Source organism: Felis catus, chromosome A1, assembly GCF_018350175.1.
Source record: "Felis catus isolate Fca126 chromosome A1, F.catus_Fca126_mat1.0, whole genome shotgun sequence".
Taxonomy (NCBI): domain Eukaryota; kingdom Metazoa; phylum Chordata; class Mammalia; order Carnivora; family Felidae; genus Felis; species Felis catus.
The window spans coordinates 124,024,228-124,045,739 of record NC_058368.1 but is presented as its reverse complement, the minus strand read 5'-3'; the positions used below and the strand labels follow the sequence as shown (position 1 = coordinate 124,045,739).

Here is a 21,512-nt window from a genome sequence, read left to right as displayed (position 1 = left end):
TCCTAAAATTCCCAGAGAATAACAAAACTGAATTTCTAAAACTGAACTGTTTTTGAAAAAAAATCTTCCTACAGGAATTAAATCTGAAACATTTAAGATTACAAGTACACATAAGTGAAATCTTTGATAAACTCAAGACTAATAACTTCAGTTTAAAAAAACATCTTTTCTCTGATTTATCAGTTTTAAGCATAATACAAACACCTTATTTTAATTGGGTTTTCCTTAGCCTATGTACGTTAGCCACTCAAATAAGCTAATATTCTCCATAATGTTTAAGAGCATAACAACATAGGGGCTCAGTCGATTAAGGTCCAGCTTTGACTCAGGTTATGATCTCATGGTTTGTGGGTTCTAGCCCCACGTCAGGTTCTGTGCTGACAGATCTAAGCATGAAGCCTACTTCAAATTCTGTCTCCCTTTCTCTCTGTCCCCACATTCTTACACTCTCTCAAAAATTAAAAAAAAATTTTTAAAGACTTAAAAGTATAAAAACAAACTTGTGTTCAGTAAATTGATTCATTATTCAACAGTATTTATATTTTGCATAATGTCATCCTGAAAATAATATCCAACATCTTCAGGTTTAGGTAACTTAAATGAGTAGATTATATTGAGTAAATTAGTGATCACTAGAATTTTCACATATTAATTACTAAACCTAAGTTCATGTTCTTTTGCTTATTTTTCATATGCAATATCTTTGAGGCATGTTAATAAACACGTTCATTTTTGCCACTTAAAAATTTGCAGCACTTTCATACTTTAACAAAGTGTGCCGTAAAAAAGTAGTATATGTAGTTCATGAGGGGCACCTGGGTGGCTCTGTCAGTTAAGCATCCGACTTTGGCCCAGGTCATGATCTCACTGTTGGTGAGTCCGAGCCCTGCGTCAAGCTCTGTGCTGACAGCTCAGAGCCTGGAGCCTGTTGCGGATTCTGTGTCTCCCTCTCTCTCTGCCCCTCCTCTGCTTGCGCACGCTCGCTTGCACTGCCTGTCAAAAATAAACACTAAAAAAAAAAAAAAAAGTGAAAAAAAAGTTCATGAGCTCTGGTAGTCAGCTACAACACTTATGTCTGACATTCCTGCCTCCAGTTTCCTCTATGAAACAGAAGTTACTATGGTTAAAAGTTATAATTAACATAAGTTAAGTGAGACTATAGGAGGAGTAATAAAAACAGAGATAGAAATTGTATGTGCTTCTGTTTTGAAGGAAAAAAAAAAAGAGTAGTTTTTCCCTACTGTAGTAGCTCTCAAAATTTTGGTCTGTGGCCCCATTAAATTCTTAAATTCTTATATTATTGACAATCCCAAACACTTTCAGTTATTAAATTTACCATATTAAAACTTAAAACCAAGAAAAAATTGAAATACTTATTGGCATGTATATTATGTTAAAATAAATGATTCTCAGTATAATAATGAAAACTGTTTTACCTCAGAGATCCTACGAGAAGGTCTTAGGGGACCCAGGGAACACTCATTTTGTCCTAAACTGAAGTGTCAGTTTACTCCAGAAAATAACTTACAGCTATTTTCAGTAATTATAGTATTAAAGTTTATTCTTTCTTTTCCTTAACCAGCTTATATAACAGAGACTGTGCTGACTTTATTATGTTTTTTGGTTATTTAAAGGAAAAAAAAGCAGCAAAAGTACTATATTTATGAAAGAGCTATGGTTCTTAACAATCATGTTACCTTCTATATTTATTTTTAAAGGTTTTATTGTCATTTAATTAAACTGGCAACCAAGTACTGTTTCTCAGCCACCAATGATCCTATACTAATCCAATGTTCAACTCTCCTCTGACAACTCTTGATTCTGCCTTTCTAAAAATGAACCATAAATTAAGAAAAAAAATCCATCTAAACTATCATTGTGATTTCTCAGAAAACACCAGGAAAAGCACAAAAGTTTGTTATCTCACCTTAAAAAATAAAAGAGAGGCTAAAAATAATTAGGCTTGTTTGATGTGTTACCATTTTTAAGAGTTGAATGGCAACAGTTGTCAAGTCAGAACAGATATTAAACTTCCTCTAGGTTAAAAAGCATAGGTAAGATGTAGACTTTATGGAAATACTTTCAAAATGTATACCTTCTGGGAAGTCCCTGGAGATGTATAAATGCCCATATGTTTACACCTACAGGAGAAACATTGACTAAAATACTTAGGAAATAACTCTCTAGAGTTTTTCTATATTGATCAGAGGGCTAGAGGCACAGTGCCTAATACAACAGCATAGTGTTGCCAATCATAATTTCACTTATTATTTAAAATGTTTATATGTAGGGGTGCCTGAGTGGCTCAGTCAGTTGAGGCTCCAACTCCTGATTTCAGCTCAGGTCTTGATCCCAGGGTCGTGGGATTGAGCCCTGCATGGGACTCTGCACTGAGTGTGGATGGACCCTGCCTAAGAATCTCTCTCTCCCCACTCTGCCCCTCTCCCCTGGCGCACGTGCTCTTTCTCAAGGGCACTTGTTGGGGTGACCATTGCGTATTGTATGTAAGCCAGTTGGACAATAAATTATATTTATTAAATAAGTAAATATATATAAAATAATTTTTTTAATTAAAAGAAATAGTTCACTTCTTAATTTTAATATAGCACCTTCTAGGCTAGTGGTTCTCAAATGGGATGTACACCAGACTCACATGTGGCATTCTGTATAAATACAGAAAAGCAGATCCTATTTGCACTTACTCAATCTTTTTACCAGATGTTCTTGGTATGAAAAATTAGACCTACCCCATTTTTATAAATCAGATGTAACATTTACATAGTTCTTTGAAAATAGGCTTATCATTATCATTAGAGACATTTCATTAGAGACATCATCATTTAGACATTCATCTAAAATTTCTTAGAAATGACTTTATTACCTTTATTTTGCAATGCCACAGAAACAACCAAATTTCCTTACTACTAGCATTATTCTTATTATAAACCCTCATTAAATCTTTCATTTTCAATAATGATCACTAATAAATTAACCAGGATCATTAAGTCTTTGTTAACTATATAGTTTTTGTTTTCTCTTGAGACTTTCCCAAAGTCTATAAGCCAGATAGCAGAGTTTGTATATTTGTGCCTCTATCAAGCACTTCTAACTACTGATATTAAAAAAAATAGTCTAGGGTAGAAGGTTCTAAGTTGACATTGTTTTAATAACTTTTAGACCCTATCACTGGACAAGCAGAATTTACAGGACTAGTTCAGAAGCAGAAAGAATCATGAAAGTCTAACAGATGCAATGGAACAAGAATTAATTACATGAAAAATCAGGGGAAACTTTAGAAGATAGGAACTCACTTAAGCTGCTATGTATTACAGTTGTAATAAGACTCAGAGAGTTTCCCAGACTTAATTTCCTATCTAAGCAAATAATGGAGACTTTTAAAAGTTCAATGTCAGATTTCTTATGAAAACTTCCAGATAGAAGTTAATTTTGTGATCTTATTATTCAATATTGTTTGGCTCTTGATGTGCAAAACAAACTCAAAGAGGCCTATATTGTTAATAGTCTTGCTGCATCTATGCAAATAAGCCTAACAGAATGAGACCAGCCTTTCTGTGACCAAGAATAATCTCTGAGATTGTTGTGATCATGAGAGGATATAGCTGTCAGGAAAAACTGTGAAAGACTTTGAAATCACCAAGAAAAATTACCATCTAGCACACCCTTCATGGTTATGTGACTTTTACTCTATTTTTTCTGTTATACCTCTATTGCAACTGATAGCAATGCAAATGATTTTTATCAATAAAAATAAAAATGAAGTTGCCCCTCAAATGTAACTGATTACTGCTTTGTGGATATTGACCAGTTTTACATTTATTTGTAAATTTATTTGGGCTTTCCTAATATCCTACACATACGTGTTCTTTGAATTGCTCAAAGTAGCTATAACATCTTACTAGTTCTCCTAATAATTAATGAGCTCAATAAAATGTTTGATACATGTTCAACTAAAATTAAATTATGAGGGGACCTAGGTGGCTTAGTCGGTTAACTGTCTGTCTCCTGATTTCGGCTCAGGTCATGATCTCATGATTCATGAGATCAAGCCCCGCACAGGGCTTTGCATTGAAAGTGCTGTCTCTTACTCTCTCTCTCAAAATAAATACACATTTAAAAAAATTAAATTATGAAAAAGGCAGCTGGTTATACTACTATAAAATAATTATACCTATACATTTTAAAGGCACAGGGGATAGACTAGCAGATTTACCTTAAAAAGTAGAAAAAAAATTATATGAACAAATATATGTAAAACTTGAGGATATACTGAATGGATATTCCATGCAGATTAAAAAAAATGCATACATACATAAATTATCAAAACAATTAACTCTAAACTGCAGAACATTTAACAGTTTAAATATACAGAAGTATACAATAGTGCTCATACAGTGACTTCAAAGATTTCTCAAAGGCAAACCAGCACTTCTGAAAACTCTCATTAGAATTATTCTCAAATAATCTTTATTGCACAAATTCATACATAAAAAATCTTAAGGTTTTATAAATCTTTTTTTTTTTTTAATTTTTTTTTTCAACGTTTATTTATTTTTGGGACAGAGAGAGACAGAGCATGAACGGGGGAGGGGCAGAGAGAGAGGGAGACACAGAATCAGAAACAGGCTCCAGGCTCTGAGCCATCAGCCCAGAGCCTGACGCGGGGCTCGAACTCACGGACCGCGAGATCGTGACCTGCTGAAGTCGGACGCTTAACCGACTGCGCCACCCGGCGCCCCAAGGTTTTATAAATCTTAACATTTATACTAAAAATGTTCTAACTTCAGCAAAACTACATATTGCTTATCTCTTCTGCATATGGAACTTCAATTTATACCTGACAAGTTACTTGACCTCTCTGTATTTCAGTGTCCTCAATGTTAAAATGCGGTTAACAAAACTTACTTTAGAAAGTTGTTTTGAGCATTAAATGAGTTAATACACGTAAAACAGTCAGAATAGTATGTGGCCCACAGAAGTTATTATTTTAACTTAATATGCCATATACAGTAATTTATGAAACACTGGATGAAGCAAACCAGTAAAATTTCTCCAACTCATGATGAGCATTTGGTTTTAAAAGTTTTGTGTTTTTTTAAGACTCAGCGGAAACTAAAGAATAGAAGCCTTTAAAAGTGTTTTCTAGGGGCGCCTGGGTGGCTCAGTCGGTTAAGCGTCCGACTTCGGCTCAGGTCACAATCTCACAGTTCCTGAGTTTGAGCCCTGTGTCGAGCTCTGGGCTGACAGCTCAGAGCCTGGAGCCTGCTTCACATTCTGTGTCTCCCTCTCTCTCTGCCCCTTCCCTGCTCATGCTGTGTCTCTGTCTCAAAAATAAATAAACATTAAAAAAAAAATTTTTTTTTAAGTGTTTTCTAAGTCAACTTTTTTTTTCTCCTCATTGTTGGAAATTAGATGGTTTCCTGTCCTCTCCTCATTCCTCCATCCCAACAGTGACATTCAAATTGAAACAATTACTAAAATGAAGAAGGGGAGGGGGAATATATAGCATGTAAGTACACTTAGCCTGTGAGGTAATAAGAAGAAATTAAAATATTATTACTGGGTACTAAGCAGGGCACTTGCTGTGATGAATCACTGAATTCTACTCCTGAAACCAATATTGCACTATATGTTAAAACTAAGATTTTTTAAAAAAGGAAAAATAAATTTTGCTACATATGGTGGAAAAAATAAAACATTTTTTCTCAGTAATAAAGTAGGTCCTATAATGAAAAAAATTATAAATAAAATAGCAATATTAAAAAGTTTTATTTTTCGGCACAAACTAAGCCCAACTCAATCAAAGAAATACGACTTTCTATAAAAATTATTTGGGGGGGGGTGAGAAATTTCTCATCACTATTGTAAAAACCAGAACTAGATGTTTAAAGTTCCCTTCACCTCTAAAATTTTTTGAATCTACAATTATAGAAATATTTTGGAAGCAAAAACTATGAAGTAAAAATAACTCAGGGTGAAGAAAATGGAGTTTAAAGGAGGCTTTTTTATTTCTTACAATGAAAAATATATGTATTTCTCCTGGAATAGCTTTTAGTCACATATTTCAAGTCTCAAATCCTTTTTTTTAATCTTTATGAAGAAAAGATTAAACTGCTATATAATTTACAGAGGAAACTAAATCATAAAACCTTTTATAAAGAAAGCTTTAGAGAAAGAGGAAATAATGAAAACACACTTATTTAAAAACCCATACCAAACAATTTTTAGAGTAATTTAAAAATTAAGCATTTTTTAAAAATCAAAATTATGACAAAAAAATAATATCAATGTAAGATACCTATGTTTCGCAGAATTTCGACAAGTTTTTCTCTTTTTGAGTACTGGCCAACTTGGAGAATGGTCTGCTGAACATCTCTACATGCTCCACCCACTTGTCCAACAGCAACAAACAAATAATCCGACTTTAAAAACTCCCCAGCCAACCTTCAAAGACAAAAAATTACTCCTTAACTTATCCTCTTCCATTAACACTCACAATATTCACTGAATTATTCCAAGTGTTATTTAAAGTTAATTAGACAGATTATAACAACTATAACAAGGTAGATAACTTACATCATGCAAGTACTAATTCCAAAGATCAGTATAAAACATTAAGATTTTGTAAAATACTAAATAACTTAGTGAAACGTGGCCATGCAAAACTATTTAAAATGTGTATATAACAATAGAAAAGTATGCTAAAGTATCAGACTACAACAAATAGGAACTTTTGTTACAAACTGAAATGCAAGCCTAGGGCAAAAATTCTGTCCTTCACTAATGTTTTTATGTATGTTATTGCTAAAAGTTGTTTTCTGAAAATATTACTTGTTAAACTACTATGCTTTGAACAATTATCAGCAAACCAGACCTTAGGTCAGTGCTTTTCATGTCATGACACATACAAAAAATTGTAGCATTTATACCACATGTCTGAGCAAAAAAATGAGACAGGAGGTGAAGGGCCTAGAGGCTAGCTCACATCAGGCTGTGTATGGTCACCCCAAACGCTGAGGATATCAGCATGTGGACACACACATAACTCACAGACAGCATACAATTAAGAAGGCCTGCTTTAAATCATCCAGCAACAGAGGAAGAGGAGAAAGGGAACTGGCAAAGAACTGAGTTTTTCTGTGATTAAGGAGAAGGGCCAAATCTATCATCAGTCCTCCTCTGTCCCATTTAGCAGTCCCTACTTCTTAGCTGTCTCATGAAAATCTCATGAGCAAAGCATATCCAGAATCTTAATAAATCATTTCTGCTTCTTTCTCTTCACCTGCTGTTACCATAAAAGAAACAGAAAAGCTTCTTTTTGAAGTCCTTCCTTCAAGAATCAAGCACCCTCTCAAGCACAAATCTTAAAACCATCTACAGTTCATTACTTTCCATCATATTTTTTTCATTCACTAAAACATTAATTGTGTGTCTGTGTCAGGCATGCATGATACAAGGTACTGGGAATACAAAGATGAATATGATAGTTTCTGCCACTGAGATGCTCACATCAAGTAAGATATAGTTATATAAAAAATAATTACTACTTTTTTAAGTATATAACAATTTTTAATATTGCATAATCATATATAAAACATTTTAGTATTTCAGAGAACAAAGTGAGGATTGATGGGGGAGGGGGAGAGGGGAAAATGGGTGATGGGCACTGAGGAGGGCCCTTGTTGGGATAAGCACTGGGTGTTGTATGTAAGTAATTACCCATGAAAATCTACCCGAAAACCAACAGCACACTGTACACACTGTATGTTAGCCAATTTGACAAAATTTGACAGTAAATATTTTTAAAAATTTTTGAAAATTAAAAAAATAAACGTTTTAGTATTTAATATATTTTCATATTCCAGTTTTAACAGTTAACATCTACTAAACATTTACCATATTCAAAAAAATGTGCCAAGTGTTTAAAATGGTTTCTTGACAAATACAATGGCAAGAAATGGATGAAGTGATGTGTATTTCCAACAGTCTTCAAGTACTGAGCTAGATCTAAGCAGCAGCAAGCAAGAATGTATAATAGTGATGACTAGGGAAAGACATTCTAAGAAGAAAGGAGAAACAAGAAAAAATAATGAGGAAGGATGGAATTTGGCTTGCTCAGCCAACAAGAAATAGTTTTAATAGAAAAGAAATATACAATCCCAGGTAATAAAGTAGCAGAAAAAACAAAGATTTGATCATATGTACACTTTGAAATCTTGTTAGTCTGTGGAAATGGGAAGACACAGGAGGGCTTATTATTTTTTTTTTAATTTTTTTTAACGTTTATTTATTTTTGAGACAGAGAGAGACAGAGCATGAACAGGGGAGGGGCAGAGAGAGAGGGAGACACAGAATCTGAAACAGGCTCCAGGCTCTGAGCCATCAGCACAGAGCCCGACGCGGGGCTCAAACTCACGGACCGCGAGATCATGACCTGAGCCGAAGTCGGACGCCTAACCGACCAAGCCACCCAGGCGCCCCAGGAGGGCTTATTTTGAATAAATGTCTAAAAAAAACCTAAAACTTTATTTTGGAATTATTACTGACACAAAATTGAGATTAGAGTCAGGGAGGACAGGTTAGAAAGCTACTGACAATGAGCAGAGAGAAAAGTGAAAAGGACTTAAATTAAGATGGGAAACAGAAGAAACTGATTTGAAATATTTTAGAGATAACTGCCAAAATGACTGTTTTTGAAGGGCATAAAGTTAAAAGAATATATTAAAGCAATCAAGATGATTGAAAGGATTTGGGCTTGGAAAGACAACACTGCCAGTAAGGAAAACTGAACAGGAAAGAGGGCATTGAAGAAGAGCTTCCATTTTGGACATAGTGAACTTTACAGGTAATTCATCTAAGAATAAAATACTCCTGAAGAGTTAAATCCTCAAGTCTGGCAATCCGAAGAGAGATTAAGGATACAGGTAATAAATTGGGGACAGTTACAGAAAGAAACATCAGCCAAGGAAATGGATGCTGCAATAGTTCAGTGAATATGTAGAATGATAACACTGGACTTCAAACAGAATAATGGGCAAGGTCCCTCAAGGTGAGGGACTCTACTGTTTACCCTACATACCCAGGACTTATACTCAAATATGGCTTATAAAAAGCCCTCAACAAATATTACTGATGACAGTACACATTAGTCATTCTGGCTAGCCAACATTCAAATACCTTCCTATTTCAGGGTGAATAAAAAAACATATAGGCAGAATATTACCTGCTATTGAGGTAGGTAATTATCTACTTATTATTAATTGCAAAGGTGATAAGGGAAATACAGATACCACCTTTCAAGTTTTAAGACACCAGTTATTATAAGAAACTATTATTTTATGTACCACTAAGAAAGAAAAAATCCTAACTGGTCAAATGCTCTCTTATGATTTAGATTTTTTCCCCCCAATAAAGAGCTCGTTTTAACTTTATACAAAGACTTTTTAAATCATCTATTAAGTAAAACAAATCAATAGCCAGCACCACTAACTTGTGGCTTGTGAAGTATTTCATCCCATGTAAGACTCTATCAGACCAGGAGACCCACTTTACAGAAAAATAAGTGACAGAGCAGGCCCATAACCGTAACGTCTACAGGTCTTATCACATGACAACAGTGAGATGCTGCCAGGCTACAGAAAGTGGAACATGCACTTAAACAAGTGATTGGAAGTGTTTCTTTCTGAATATGGCACATGATTCAACAGGGCACGGTAACTTTCAACCAGAAATCCTTATATGGTACATTGGGTCTGAGAGCAAGGCATGCAAAGCAAGAGTGGTCCACTTACCATTGCTCCCTGTGACTCATATTTGAAACTATGTTTCCTGTCCCACCCACAGCCACAGATTCTGCAGGTGTGGAGGTCTTGGTTCCCAAAGAAAGAAAAGTTCTATCAGAGTAAATACGCAGGAGTCTAACTAAATGACAAGCTAAGAAGTTGCTGTTGAGACACTTCAGGTTCCCTAGGGCCAAGGGATCAGCAAGAAGGAAGAAGAGTCAGAACTCTAGAAGGGACACATCATCTACAAGGGATGTGTCATCCTCATCTCAGAATTCACCAAACCATATACAGTAAGATACTCAATATATGTCAACAGTTGGTATGTGAATTTTCTACAAAAGGCCCAATTTTTGCAAGCTCTACAATTTTGGTTTCAAGACACAAAAAATAACTTCATTGAGTAGGCACTTATTAAATCCTATCTAGGTGCTGTGTACTCACACTCACACACACAGACACACACACACACACACACACACACACACACACACACACATTTAATAAAATGTTACAAATTTTATAAAGTGTGGCAAAGCCAGGGATAAAGGTTACAAACAATGAAAAATGCAGTTAAGTTTTTAGGAATACATCCACTTCTTAAACTACCTGTGTTACCTTAAATTTTAAATAAACTCTTAAAAATCATAGAGTCACATTGCTTTTCCTTTCATAAAGCCATTTATGTACATAACAATTATTTTTAAGAAGAAAAAAATTTTACTTTTGAATTTCCTCTGGAAAAGTCGCACTAAACATAAGGGTTTGACGCTGTTCCTTTGATGGCATTCCTGGGCAGGAAATTAACTTCCTCATTTCTGGTCCAAAACCCATATCCATCATGCGATCAGCTTCATCCAAAACTAAATATTTGACTTGTCTGAGACCAATCTTTCAGGATATTTTCAAGGGTTAGAGCAGAAAATGCATGTTAGTCAATATATTAAACTAAAATGTGTCCACAATTCCAACTACTGATTTATTCTTAAGAATGTAAAGTAGAAATCAATGCATAAAATGATGAGAATTGTTTTGGTTCTTAACACTAGTACTGTTTATTTAAATGTTTATTAACAATTCTTGATCTTCACTAACATGTTAGCTACTAGCCTCATACGGCTATTAAGCACTTGAACTGTGGCTAGTATGCCTAAAGAACAAAATTTTTCATTTTATATCCTTTTTAAATGTTTACAGCCACATGTGGCTAACTACCATAGTGGACCTCACAGATCTACATCTTATTATCTGATAAAGTCAGATTCTTAAATGTAAGGAAACATTTCCTAACATCATGACATATTCAAATGTCTTATAACTGGTAAATTTATTTCTAATGCTTTAAACTCTAAATAAATTGTCCATTCTGTAATCACTTGGGAACAACTGAGAAACTTCTCTCACCTTCTTCGCATGAACGCTTATCACTACAAAGAGAAACAGACATTTGCAAGGAAAACAAATGAATGTCGCACAACCACGTAAGATGTTAAGTGAGAAATCAAAGTGGATTTCTCTGGGTAGTCTGAATAAGTATCGTATTTTTATGCAGAAAGACCGTATTTTGAGTAACCCCTTTAGAGAAGAGCCTAAAAAAAGCAAAAGAGGTTCATGAACGTGAATTTAAAGCAATGATTTAGTGATTTAATAATGTGGTATGTGAATACCTACACTAAATATATAACTCTAAAATGTCTTTTTAAAGACTTGGAAATTTAATAATCCTGGTTAACATTACTCCTATGCTTCAACAGGAAACAAAATTGCTAGTACACAATTCAGGAAGAAAATATGCCATCATAACTTGTATGAAACTATGGGATCATGTAATGCATTTCTCCCAGTGTAGTGGAGTACAGGATATAGACTCTAGTCAGATCCAGGTTCTAACCCTAGCTCTATCACTAGAGCTAAGTGAGGGATTTTAAATAAACTGCATAATATCACTTATTGCTTTCTCAAACACAAAATAGGAAATACTTTTTATCTCATGTTGGAATTATTTTAAGAATTATGTAATAGTCCATTCAAAGATTCTGATGGGGGCCTAACATTTAAAGGGTACTCTAATAAATATATATCTCTCTATATACCATTCTTCCCCTTTCCCATACAAAAAAAAAATTATTAATCCACAATTTTGTCATCCCTTGAGGGCTTACCTTTTCTTTACCTATGATATCCATCAGTCTCCCAGGAGTAGCACATAATATATTACAGCCTTGTACTATTTGTCGAATTGAATGACCCAACTGGGTACCCCCATATATAACAACAGCTCTTACACAGGTCCTATTTACAAGAAAAATAAATGTTATTTTCTAGTTTTGTGAAAATTATACATCTGTTTCTAATAAACTATAAAAAGAAATCCATAAAGAAAAAAACTAATACATTCTCATTATCTAAAAAAATTAAATTCTTCCCAAGAAGTTGAAAAAGAAATTAAAAACTATGAAAAAAAATCTGCAATCTATCCAAGCAACAGTTCTTCAAAAACAATGGTAAACACCAATACCACCCACAAAAATATTGACCAAAAACATGAACATGTGGTTCATAAGAAATACAACTGGCTTTTAAACATTTTTTTTAAGGTCAACATAAAAGGAAGACAAATTAAGACAAACATAACATTTTCCTTGAAGTGTAATAATACCATGTTAGCCATGGTGTCGGGAAACTGACACTTAATAGGATAAAATGAGACAGGCTCTTTCACAATTAGTCTCTATTAAAATCGTAAAAACTTCTCTCTTGTCCCAATAAATTCACATATATGAATTTACCCTTTAAGTATGTCCCCACAAATGGGCAAAGATGAATTTACATAAATATTCACTGCCAACTATTTAGGATCAAAACAGTAGAAGAGTTGTAATTACAGTCCACTCATCCCAAGAGATACTTGTGCATTCCCATAGAAAGGGCAACAGTTCCAGATTAACATTTACCATTAAAAAAAGAGAGTGACAACAGCTTAGTGTACTACCCACTTATTGGAAGAAGGATTAAAGTGCGTATGTGTGCACCAGCTGTTTTTACACTAATTCATGTGAAACTGTTAACAGTGGTTAACTCTGAAGAGGAGAATTAAATAAGTTGGGGGGGGGGGAGGGTTGTCAAGAGTGCAGGACAGTTTTATGTTGTAGGGTTTTTTTTAAGTTTACTTATTTAAGTAATCTCTACACACCACATGGGGCTCAAACTCCCAACACTGAGATCAAGAGTTTCATGCTCTACCAACTGAGCCACCCAGGTACCCCCAAAATTTTATGTTTATTAAACAAACTCATTGCTTTAAACAGATTCTATTTTCTGCTATTGCTAGGCCTAAATAAAATAACACATTTAATATTTATAACTGAGCAAATGCTAAGTATTCAATAACTTCATTATTACCATTAGTACTCTAAGTGTACTATAACTTAACCAGTCCTTGACTGATAGGTATTTACTTTTCAGTTTTGCCATAACGTTGCAACAAATTTCCAGGTACAAAGATTCAATTTGTGCATGACTATTATCTGAATTTGCCATGCATATGTTTTTGTTTTTAAAATAGTATTTGTTCAAGGGGCACAAAGGAGGAGACTTGTTGGGATGAGTACTGGGTGTTATATGTAGGTGATGAATCACTAGATTCTACTAATGAAAACATTACTACACTATGTGTTAAATAACTTGGATGTAAATTTTAAAAAATTAATAAAGTTAATAAATAAAATGTTATTTTTTACTACTTGATTTAAAAGCCTAAAAGCAACACAGTACATGGGGATTATCAAGAAAAAACACTGTTATAAGCAATATATATCCACTTTCTTCAGGCTTTAAAGGATTTTTAGTAACTTTAGTTTTTCTTCTCATTTTAAAATAAACTGATTCATAGAAAATAAAATATAACCATTTCTACATAAAAATCTGTAAAAAAAAAAACCCTATAAAAACAAAACTAACACCCCATTAGATAAAGTGGTATACACCAATGTGTAATTAACAAAGGAAAATTTATTAAGCATTCCAAAAGTAGTTTTGCCTTTTAAATAAAAAAGTAAAGATACTTGTCCCTTTCCTCAAATATAGATCCTAACTCCCTTTTCCCTTAAGCGTGTGTGAAGGCTGGCTTCATAGGAGTGCAACCTGTGCAGTCACATAGGGTCCCAAGATAGGAAGAGTACTTAGCTTCGTTTAATGCTCTGCTATATGCAGTCTTAAAATTCTTAATAATTTCTATTATTTTACTTTTATTTTTTTTAATGTTTATTTATTATTGAGAGACAGAGAGAAACAGAGCATGAGCAGGGGAGGGGCAGAGACAGGAGCAGACACAGAATCCGAAGCAGGTATCAGGCTCTGAGCTGTCAGCACAGAGGCCGATGCGGGGCTTGAACCCACAAACTGTGAGATCATGACCTGGGCCGAAGTCAGATGCTTTACAGACTGAGCCACTCAGGCGCTCCCATTTCTATTATTTTAGAGACAGAGAGTACATGCAGGGGAGAGGGGCAAAGGGACAGAGAGAGAACCCCAAGCAGGCTCCACACTTAACATGGAGCCCAATGTAGAGCTCAATCCCATGACCATGGGATCATGACCCGAGTGAAAATCAAGAGTCAGAAAGCAGCTCAAACCGAATGAGCCACCCAGGTGACCCCATAATAATTATTGAACAAAGGACCCTGCATTTCCATTTTGCACTGTTCAAGCAAATGACATGGCAGTCCTGGGGTACGGACTTAGTAACTTGCTGAGTGATGAACACAATATTGCAGAAGTGACTCAGACTATTTTATACGAGACATTGTAGCCTCCTCCTTGCTCTTCCTCATTCATTGTCTAAGCAAGCCAGTTGTCATTTCCTAAGGACAATCAAGCATCCTTATGGGACAGGTATAAACAAGTCTTCAGAAAACTACAATTCTGGCTGGTATCTTGTCTGCAATCTCCTACTCCTGAGAGAGACCTCAAGCAAGAAGCACTCAGCTAAACTCTTCCCCAACTCTTAATCCCCAGAAACTATTACACAGTATTTATCATTTTAAGCAACTATGTTTTAGGTAATTTGTTAGGCAACAGATAATAACAAATGTTGGCAAAGTGTAGAGTGAACTGGCGTTCTCATACACTGCTAACAGAACTATCGGTACTGGCTTGAAGTTCATACCCTTTAACATTAAACTTATAAAAACCTACTTTAAGGAAAACTTAAAACATAAAAATAGAAAAAGTTTATTTAGCAATCTGCTCATTATGATTTTATTTATAGTAGTCCCAAACTAGAAACAACCGAAATGTGCCAAAATACAGAAATAAGATACAATCTGAAAATGATTAAAAATTAAGTCTAATTATGAAATAAGCATCTTTTATATTATTAAATTATATTAAACAGTTTATTAAGAACACCCTAAGTGCATTAAACATGCACTAAAAACCACTAGAAAATATACCACCAATGTTTATTATGTATCTATTATCATCTGATTTGTAAGCATGCTTCTCTAAAAAATTTTTTTAATCTTTATTTTAGAGAGAGAGAGAGAGAGAGAGAGAGAGAGAGAGAGCACGCACATGCACGTGAGTGTGGGAGAGGCAGTGAGAGAGGGAGACACAGAATCCAAAGCAGGCTCCAGGCTCCCAGCTTTCAGCACAGAGCCTGATGCGGGGCTTGAACTCACGAATCGAGATATCCTGACCTGAGTGGAAGTCAGATGCTTAATTGACTGAGCCACTCAGGCGCCCCCATGTTTCTTTTAAAAATAAAAATGAACTGGGATTCCAGGGCTCCTCATGTGTCTTTTAAAAATAAAAAAAAAAAAACCTGGGATTCCAGGGTGCCTGGGTGGCTCAGCAGCAAGGAATACCACAGAAAATGGTGGAAGAAAGCAGACTAAAAATAAAGCTCTGACTTTAAAAAAAAAAAAAAAAAGCAAGATTCAATCCATATGGAAAAAATAAGTTCTCCACTTGCAGAATTTGTAAAAGTTCTGTGCACCAGCCAGGTTCTCATTACTGCTAGGGCTATGCCTACAAAAAGGCCATCTGTGCAATGTGTGGAAAAAAGGTTTTGGATATCAAAAACTACAAGCAAACATCTGTGCAGACGTGTCAATGACATTTCTGGCTTTCTGATTTTACTTTTTGCTTTGAATTTCCAAGGCATAACACAGATATTCAAGTTAAAAATAACACGTTTTAAAACGATTAAAATCAAACCATTGATTAGTTGACTAGTATTCTTTTTTTTGCTTTCAAGAAGTTCTTAACAACAGTGTAACTAGTATTCTGCCTTAGTTCTTTTCCTCACAAGCTTGTTGAACTAGCATAATTGGCCAACTTAATGAAAAATACTTTCCCAGTTCTGTATACACTTTTTGTCATATTCATATAAGTCTTATCCTCACCCTCTACTTTATATATATCAGAGAACTGAGAAGGATATTACGACTGATATTTTGCTCTGAACATGAGACTTCTAACTCTTCCCTTATTCCCTTCTTGCTTGCATGGTTCTTAGAATGAGCAGTCTCTTTGTTAATTGTAGGTTCACAGGGCATTGAAGTATCCAAGACCACTATTGCTGAATTATTTGTTCTTGATGCCAAAGTGCCAGTCCCTTTCCTACAAAAATATAGAGTCAGCCCGTGTCTGTCCAAATGAACACACTGAATTTCAGAAAAACACAGGTTATGCACATTACCTTGAATTCAAACGGTCATGAAAGCCAAACAACCATCCATGGTAATGTGTAACAAATGAGTTACTACTCTTTAGGAAGTCTCCTTGAAACAAAAACCAAACTTTTCTTTTTTACCTTCCCTCCCTACCCCCCAAAAATAAATAGAACAAAACCAAAATAAATAGGTAAAACAAAACAAAACAACTTGGGGGCATCTGGGTAGCCAATTAAGTGTCCGACTTCAGCTTAGGTCATGATCTCACGGTCCATGGGTTCAAGTCCCACATTGGGCTCTGCACTGACAGCTCAGAGCCTGAAGCCTGCTTCAGATTCTGTCTCCCTCTCTCTCTGCCCCTCCCTGGCTCACACTCTGTATCTCTCTCTGTCTCAAAAAAAAAAAAAAAAAAATTGAAAAAAATTGAAAAAAATTTTTAAATAAATAAACTGGGATTCCATAAAGATTATAAAAAAAGCACATTTCAATCAAGTAATACTAATTACAAGGCTGCACTGAGTTCTTCTGAGAACTCCACTGAGACTTTAAGAAAAATCTCTAAAGAAAACCTTGTTTTGAATGGCATTCCAGGGTGTCTCGGGGGCTCAGTCTCTTCTTGATTTCGGCTCAGGCTGTGATCTCATGGTTGTGAGATCAAGCCCCACACTGGGCTCTGTGCTGAGCATGGAGCCTGCTTCAGATTCTCTCTCTCCCTCTCTCACTGCCTTCCCGCCCTCAAAATAAATAAATACACATTAAAAAAAAAAATGGATGGCATTCCAGATGTACATACCCAAAAGAAAATTTTCGGGCTTCCAAATAGATCTGATTGATCAACTCTCGAGTTGGTGCTACAATAATACACTCTGGTTCCTGCAGATCTTTGAAACGACTGGCTGTTATTCCATCACGCATCATATGTGCCAAAATTGGCAAGAGAAAAGCTGCCTAAAAGTTAAATTACATAGTATACAAATTTATAATACATCATCCTTCTCCCTGTAGAAATAAATCTATTCCTTATTTCCTTACAGTCTCTAGATTCTTCCTCCATCTTGCTGGTAAATTTAAGATGACAGTAGAAAACAGTTTTAGTTCAGTGAGTTTTTAACACCTCAATCTTTATGCTCATATTACACAATATCAAATTTTTGATATTTTTCAGTTTTTTAAAAAGCACACCCATTGATTCTAAATAAATTAACATTAACTTATTTATAGAGGGGAATGTACATATAACTTGATGTAAATCACTGCATTTAGCAATTATTTTAAATCTGTCCTTTTGGAGTAGTGATAAAATTATCACTCCGAATTCATGACAAAAGTGTTACACAGAGCAAAAATTGGGAAATCATTCATTTGGATTACTCACCCTTACTGAAGTTAATGGGGCAAAAGAAATGTTTTGTAATAGTTTTCTCATTAAGATACTAAAATCTACCTCCAAAGTAAGGTTCAAGTCACACATCAGCTGCTATATTATATAACTCACTTATTATCCCCTCAACTCTACTATGGAGGCTGATTAAGGTTAAAACAGCATGAACCAAAACTGCATGATTCAGAAAGCATAGTCTTTAAGACTCATCTCACGGAACCCTATTTAACAGACAGATCCCAGAGGTAAGTCTTAAGACCAGCCCGATCTCATCAGAGTTCTTTTGGATAGCATAACCTGAGGTTATATTTATAACCTCTAGTGCTTTGACCCTCTATCATTTTATTTCAGATATTAACATGTTCCAGAAGGAGTTGAGCACTCTTAAAAAAATGAATTAAACATTCATTTTGCTTCATTCAGAAGCAAAAAACATGAGTATTTATGACAGTTCATTGAAATTATCGATCTACCATTCAACCGAAAGATTCAAACTACTTGAAAAAAAATTAAGTTCAAAAACTATTAATAGTTTGATTATGGAGAATACATGTTAGAAAAGGACTTACAGTCTTTCCAGACCCTGTCTGAGCACATGCCATCAAATCTCGCCCTGCTAGTATAATAGGAATACTGTATTTTTGCACAGGAGTAAGCTTAGTATAACCAGCTTTAGCAATGTTGTTATTCAGTGTCTGACAGAGATTAGCTTCCTCAAAAGTCTAAAAAAAAAAAAAAAAAAAACAAGGCAGGGGAGTGGGGGGGGCAGTGATTAAATTCCATATATCACATGCAGATCATTCCATAAACATATCCCTTTTGAGTTATTCTTAAGTTTTTGTTAATTCCATTCTATATACTAAACTAACTTTACCAAGATGCCCCTACTCAAAAGTAATAAACAGAGCCTATATATTATTACTTCATAGAATTAAAGAATATTCCCTATAGATACTAGTTCTAAAAACAGTTTCTCTGATCTCTCAAAACCTGTGAAATACAAATACTCTGATCAGTAATAATGGCTCATTAATCAACAGGGGACTGTAAGCTCCCCTACTCCTTAGAAAATCATTCTCCTAAAACAGACTTTCTCAAATATTTAGGAAGCAGACGATGAAATTTAATACTCTTTCAACATAGTTATTAATTCTACTGTACATGGTAGATGTGGTTCTTAATTTCTAACCTAAGCCATTAAGTGCTAAAAATGAGATTTTTATATTCTTTCGTATCAACCTATGGAAATGTACCAACTATTTTAAAAACAAAGTTTGCTACACAGTCAATAAAGATATAATTATCACACTGACCAGAATTGCTGGTGGTGCATCATGTCCAGATACTTCTACAAGAATAGTATCATATTTGTCAAAGTTTATGCCTGTCTGATAATGTGCAAAAATGGAATCCTCATCCTCAGGTGGCGGAGGTGGTATGTAGGTCACCTTTGGTCCTTAGAATTCAAATAAAAGAAAGAGCTTACATCACAAGGACCAGAAGAAAGGAGGGAAAACAAGAACTGAATATCAAATTTTAAATGCTGTAGAACTTCCCAATGTTTACCATTCAACTTTTCACTTCAAATAAGAAAACGTCAACTCTGCTTTTAAGTATTTTTCATTTTTATTAAAATACAATAGAAATTCATGGGATCACACAAAAATTAGTATACCTTGAGTATCACCACTTTCTCCTCCTTCAGCTTCTGACTTCCAAGAATCTTAAAGGCAATCAAACCAAAACAAGATATAAATGGTTTTTATTTTTTAATTGAAGGGTAAAAGAACTTTGACCATAAAAATCAAATACTTTATCTAAAGTAAAACTTACTTTTTCCAGAGCCTGTTATTACTTCTTCATTTAAACCTTTGTAACCACCTAATTTAAAAAAATCCATACTGACAATTAGTCAAGATAAAAGGCTGTGCACATCTTTATTTTCATTGCTTGTTTTCAAAGAAAATAAGTTCTAAAAATGGACAGACACCTTTAAAGTCCCTTCACACAAACAAGACAATTTTGATAAATAAAATCCTTAACAATTTTAGGTTTAACAATTAGGTTAACAATTAGGTTAACCTTAACAATTAGGTTTCCTTAATACTCAAAATGCAGCTGATACTGTTATATATTATTAGTTTTTGTTTCAGCTGTTCTGTCCCTTTCCTAATTCCTATACTCCTCAGCAAAGGAATCTATTTTGTAAAATGAACTAAAAGTCCATCTGTATTGGGGTATCCCCAATGGTAGTATGATTCAGGTTGTATGATTCAGTAGGACTCAGAATATAGTCATAATCACAATTATGATTTATTACAAAGGACAGAAAGTAACATCAGCAAAGGAAAAAGGTGTATGGGGCAAAATCCAAAGATAACGAGACATAAGCTTCCAAGAGTCCGCTCCCAGTGGTGTCACACAGGACTAATTTCCCTAGCCCCAAGTTATAACAACCACCTTGGAAACACTGCCTACCAGAGAAGCTCATTAGAGACTCAGTACTCACGGTTTTTATTAGGGGCTGATAATGTAGCCACTTTCTGCCTCGCAAATACCAGGCAGAAATTTCAGATTCTCAAAAGAAAAGAAGGTATTAAAACTACATTGTTGGGGCATCTGGGTGGCTCTGTTGGCTGGGTGGCTCAGTTCATGAGAACTCATGATCTCATGGCTCATGAGTTCAAGCCCGGTGTGGGGCTCCATGCTGACAGCTCAGAGTCTGGAGCCTGCCTCAGATTCTGTGTCTCCCTCTCTCTGCCCCTACCCTGTTTGCGCTTTGTCTCTCTCAAAAATAAACATTAAAAAAAAAAAAAAAACCCTACATTGTTGTACAAACAATTCAGGTACAGTGAGCCATTCTTACACTACTCAGGGTGGTGAGAACCCTCCCCAAATCCAATTTCCCAAATACTAGACAAAGAACAACCTTGTAAGCAGGACATTCAAAGAACAACAGGACTGTTGCGTTAACTCTTTTCCATACAATACCCTATGGTTTTTAGACAATAGTTATCTATTGTGCCACTTTCAGGTATTGTCAGAAAAAAAGAGTAAGGACTGCACTAGATTTAAAAATCTAACAAGATACATTTTTACATGTAAGCTAATTTTGTCCTGAATATCCTTGTCCAAACAAGATTTGAGCATTTGTAAATATGGTTTAACTAGCCATTAGTAACCTCTTTCTATAATGAAGAATCTAAGATTCAAGAGGGTAAAACAGAGGCAGCTCAAAGGAATTGTCTCTTTGAATGCTCTGAGAGTACTAATGATCACTGAGGATTTTTCAGAGAAATAAAACAAGCTTTATTATTTTCCTGGTCAGGAAAGCATTTTAACTTTTATATGACATTTAAATATTTCTAACTCTAAAAAAATTTTTCATAGTACAAAATCATGTATACTCGACACCGTTTATCCCTTTTACCAAATCAAATAAAATAAATCTCATAAGAAAACACAGTTGTTTTTTTTGGTTTTTTTGGTTTTTTTTTTTTGAGAGAGGGGGAAGGGAGGGTAGGAGTGCTGTCAGGGCAGAGCCCAAACAAGGCTGGAACTCACAAACCATGAGATAATGACCTGAGCCGAAATCAAGAGTCAGATGTTTAACCCACTAAGCCACCCAGACGCCCCCCAAAACATACTGTCTTA

General features: G+C 34.9%; 1 protein-coding gene across 14 annotated transcripts in view; it reads right to left on the bottom strand.

Moving 5' to 3' along the window:
• Positions 1-21,512, bottom strand: part of DDX4 (DEAD-box helicase 4) — a 101,180-nt gene that overhangs the window by 7,272 nt on the left and 72,396 nt on the right. For all 14 annotated transcript variants that reach the window (XM_045060742.1, XM_045060748.1, XM_045060743.1 and 11 more), the window contains 8 exons: positions 19,692-19,739; positions 19,534-19,581; positions 19,172-19,314; positions 18,428-18,580; positions 17,271-17,425; positions 11,963-12,092; positions 10,525-10,691; positions 6,317-6,462 (listed from right to left, as the gene is read on the bottom strand). In XM_045060742.1, coding sequence (XP_044916677.1) covers positions 6,317-6,462; positions 10,525-10,691; positions 11,963-12,092; positions 17,271-17,425; positions 18,428-18,580; positions 19,172-19,314; positions 19,534-19,581; positions 19,692-19,739 — 990 coding nt within the window. The remainder of the gene's footprint in view (positions 1-6,316; positions 6,463-10,524; positions 10,692-11,962; positions 12,093-17,270; positions 17,426-18,427; positions 18,581-19,171; positions 19,315-19,533; positions 19,582-19,691; positions 19,740-21,512) is intronic.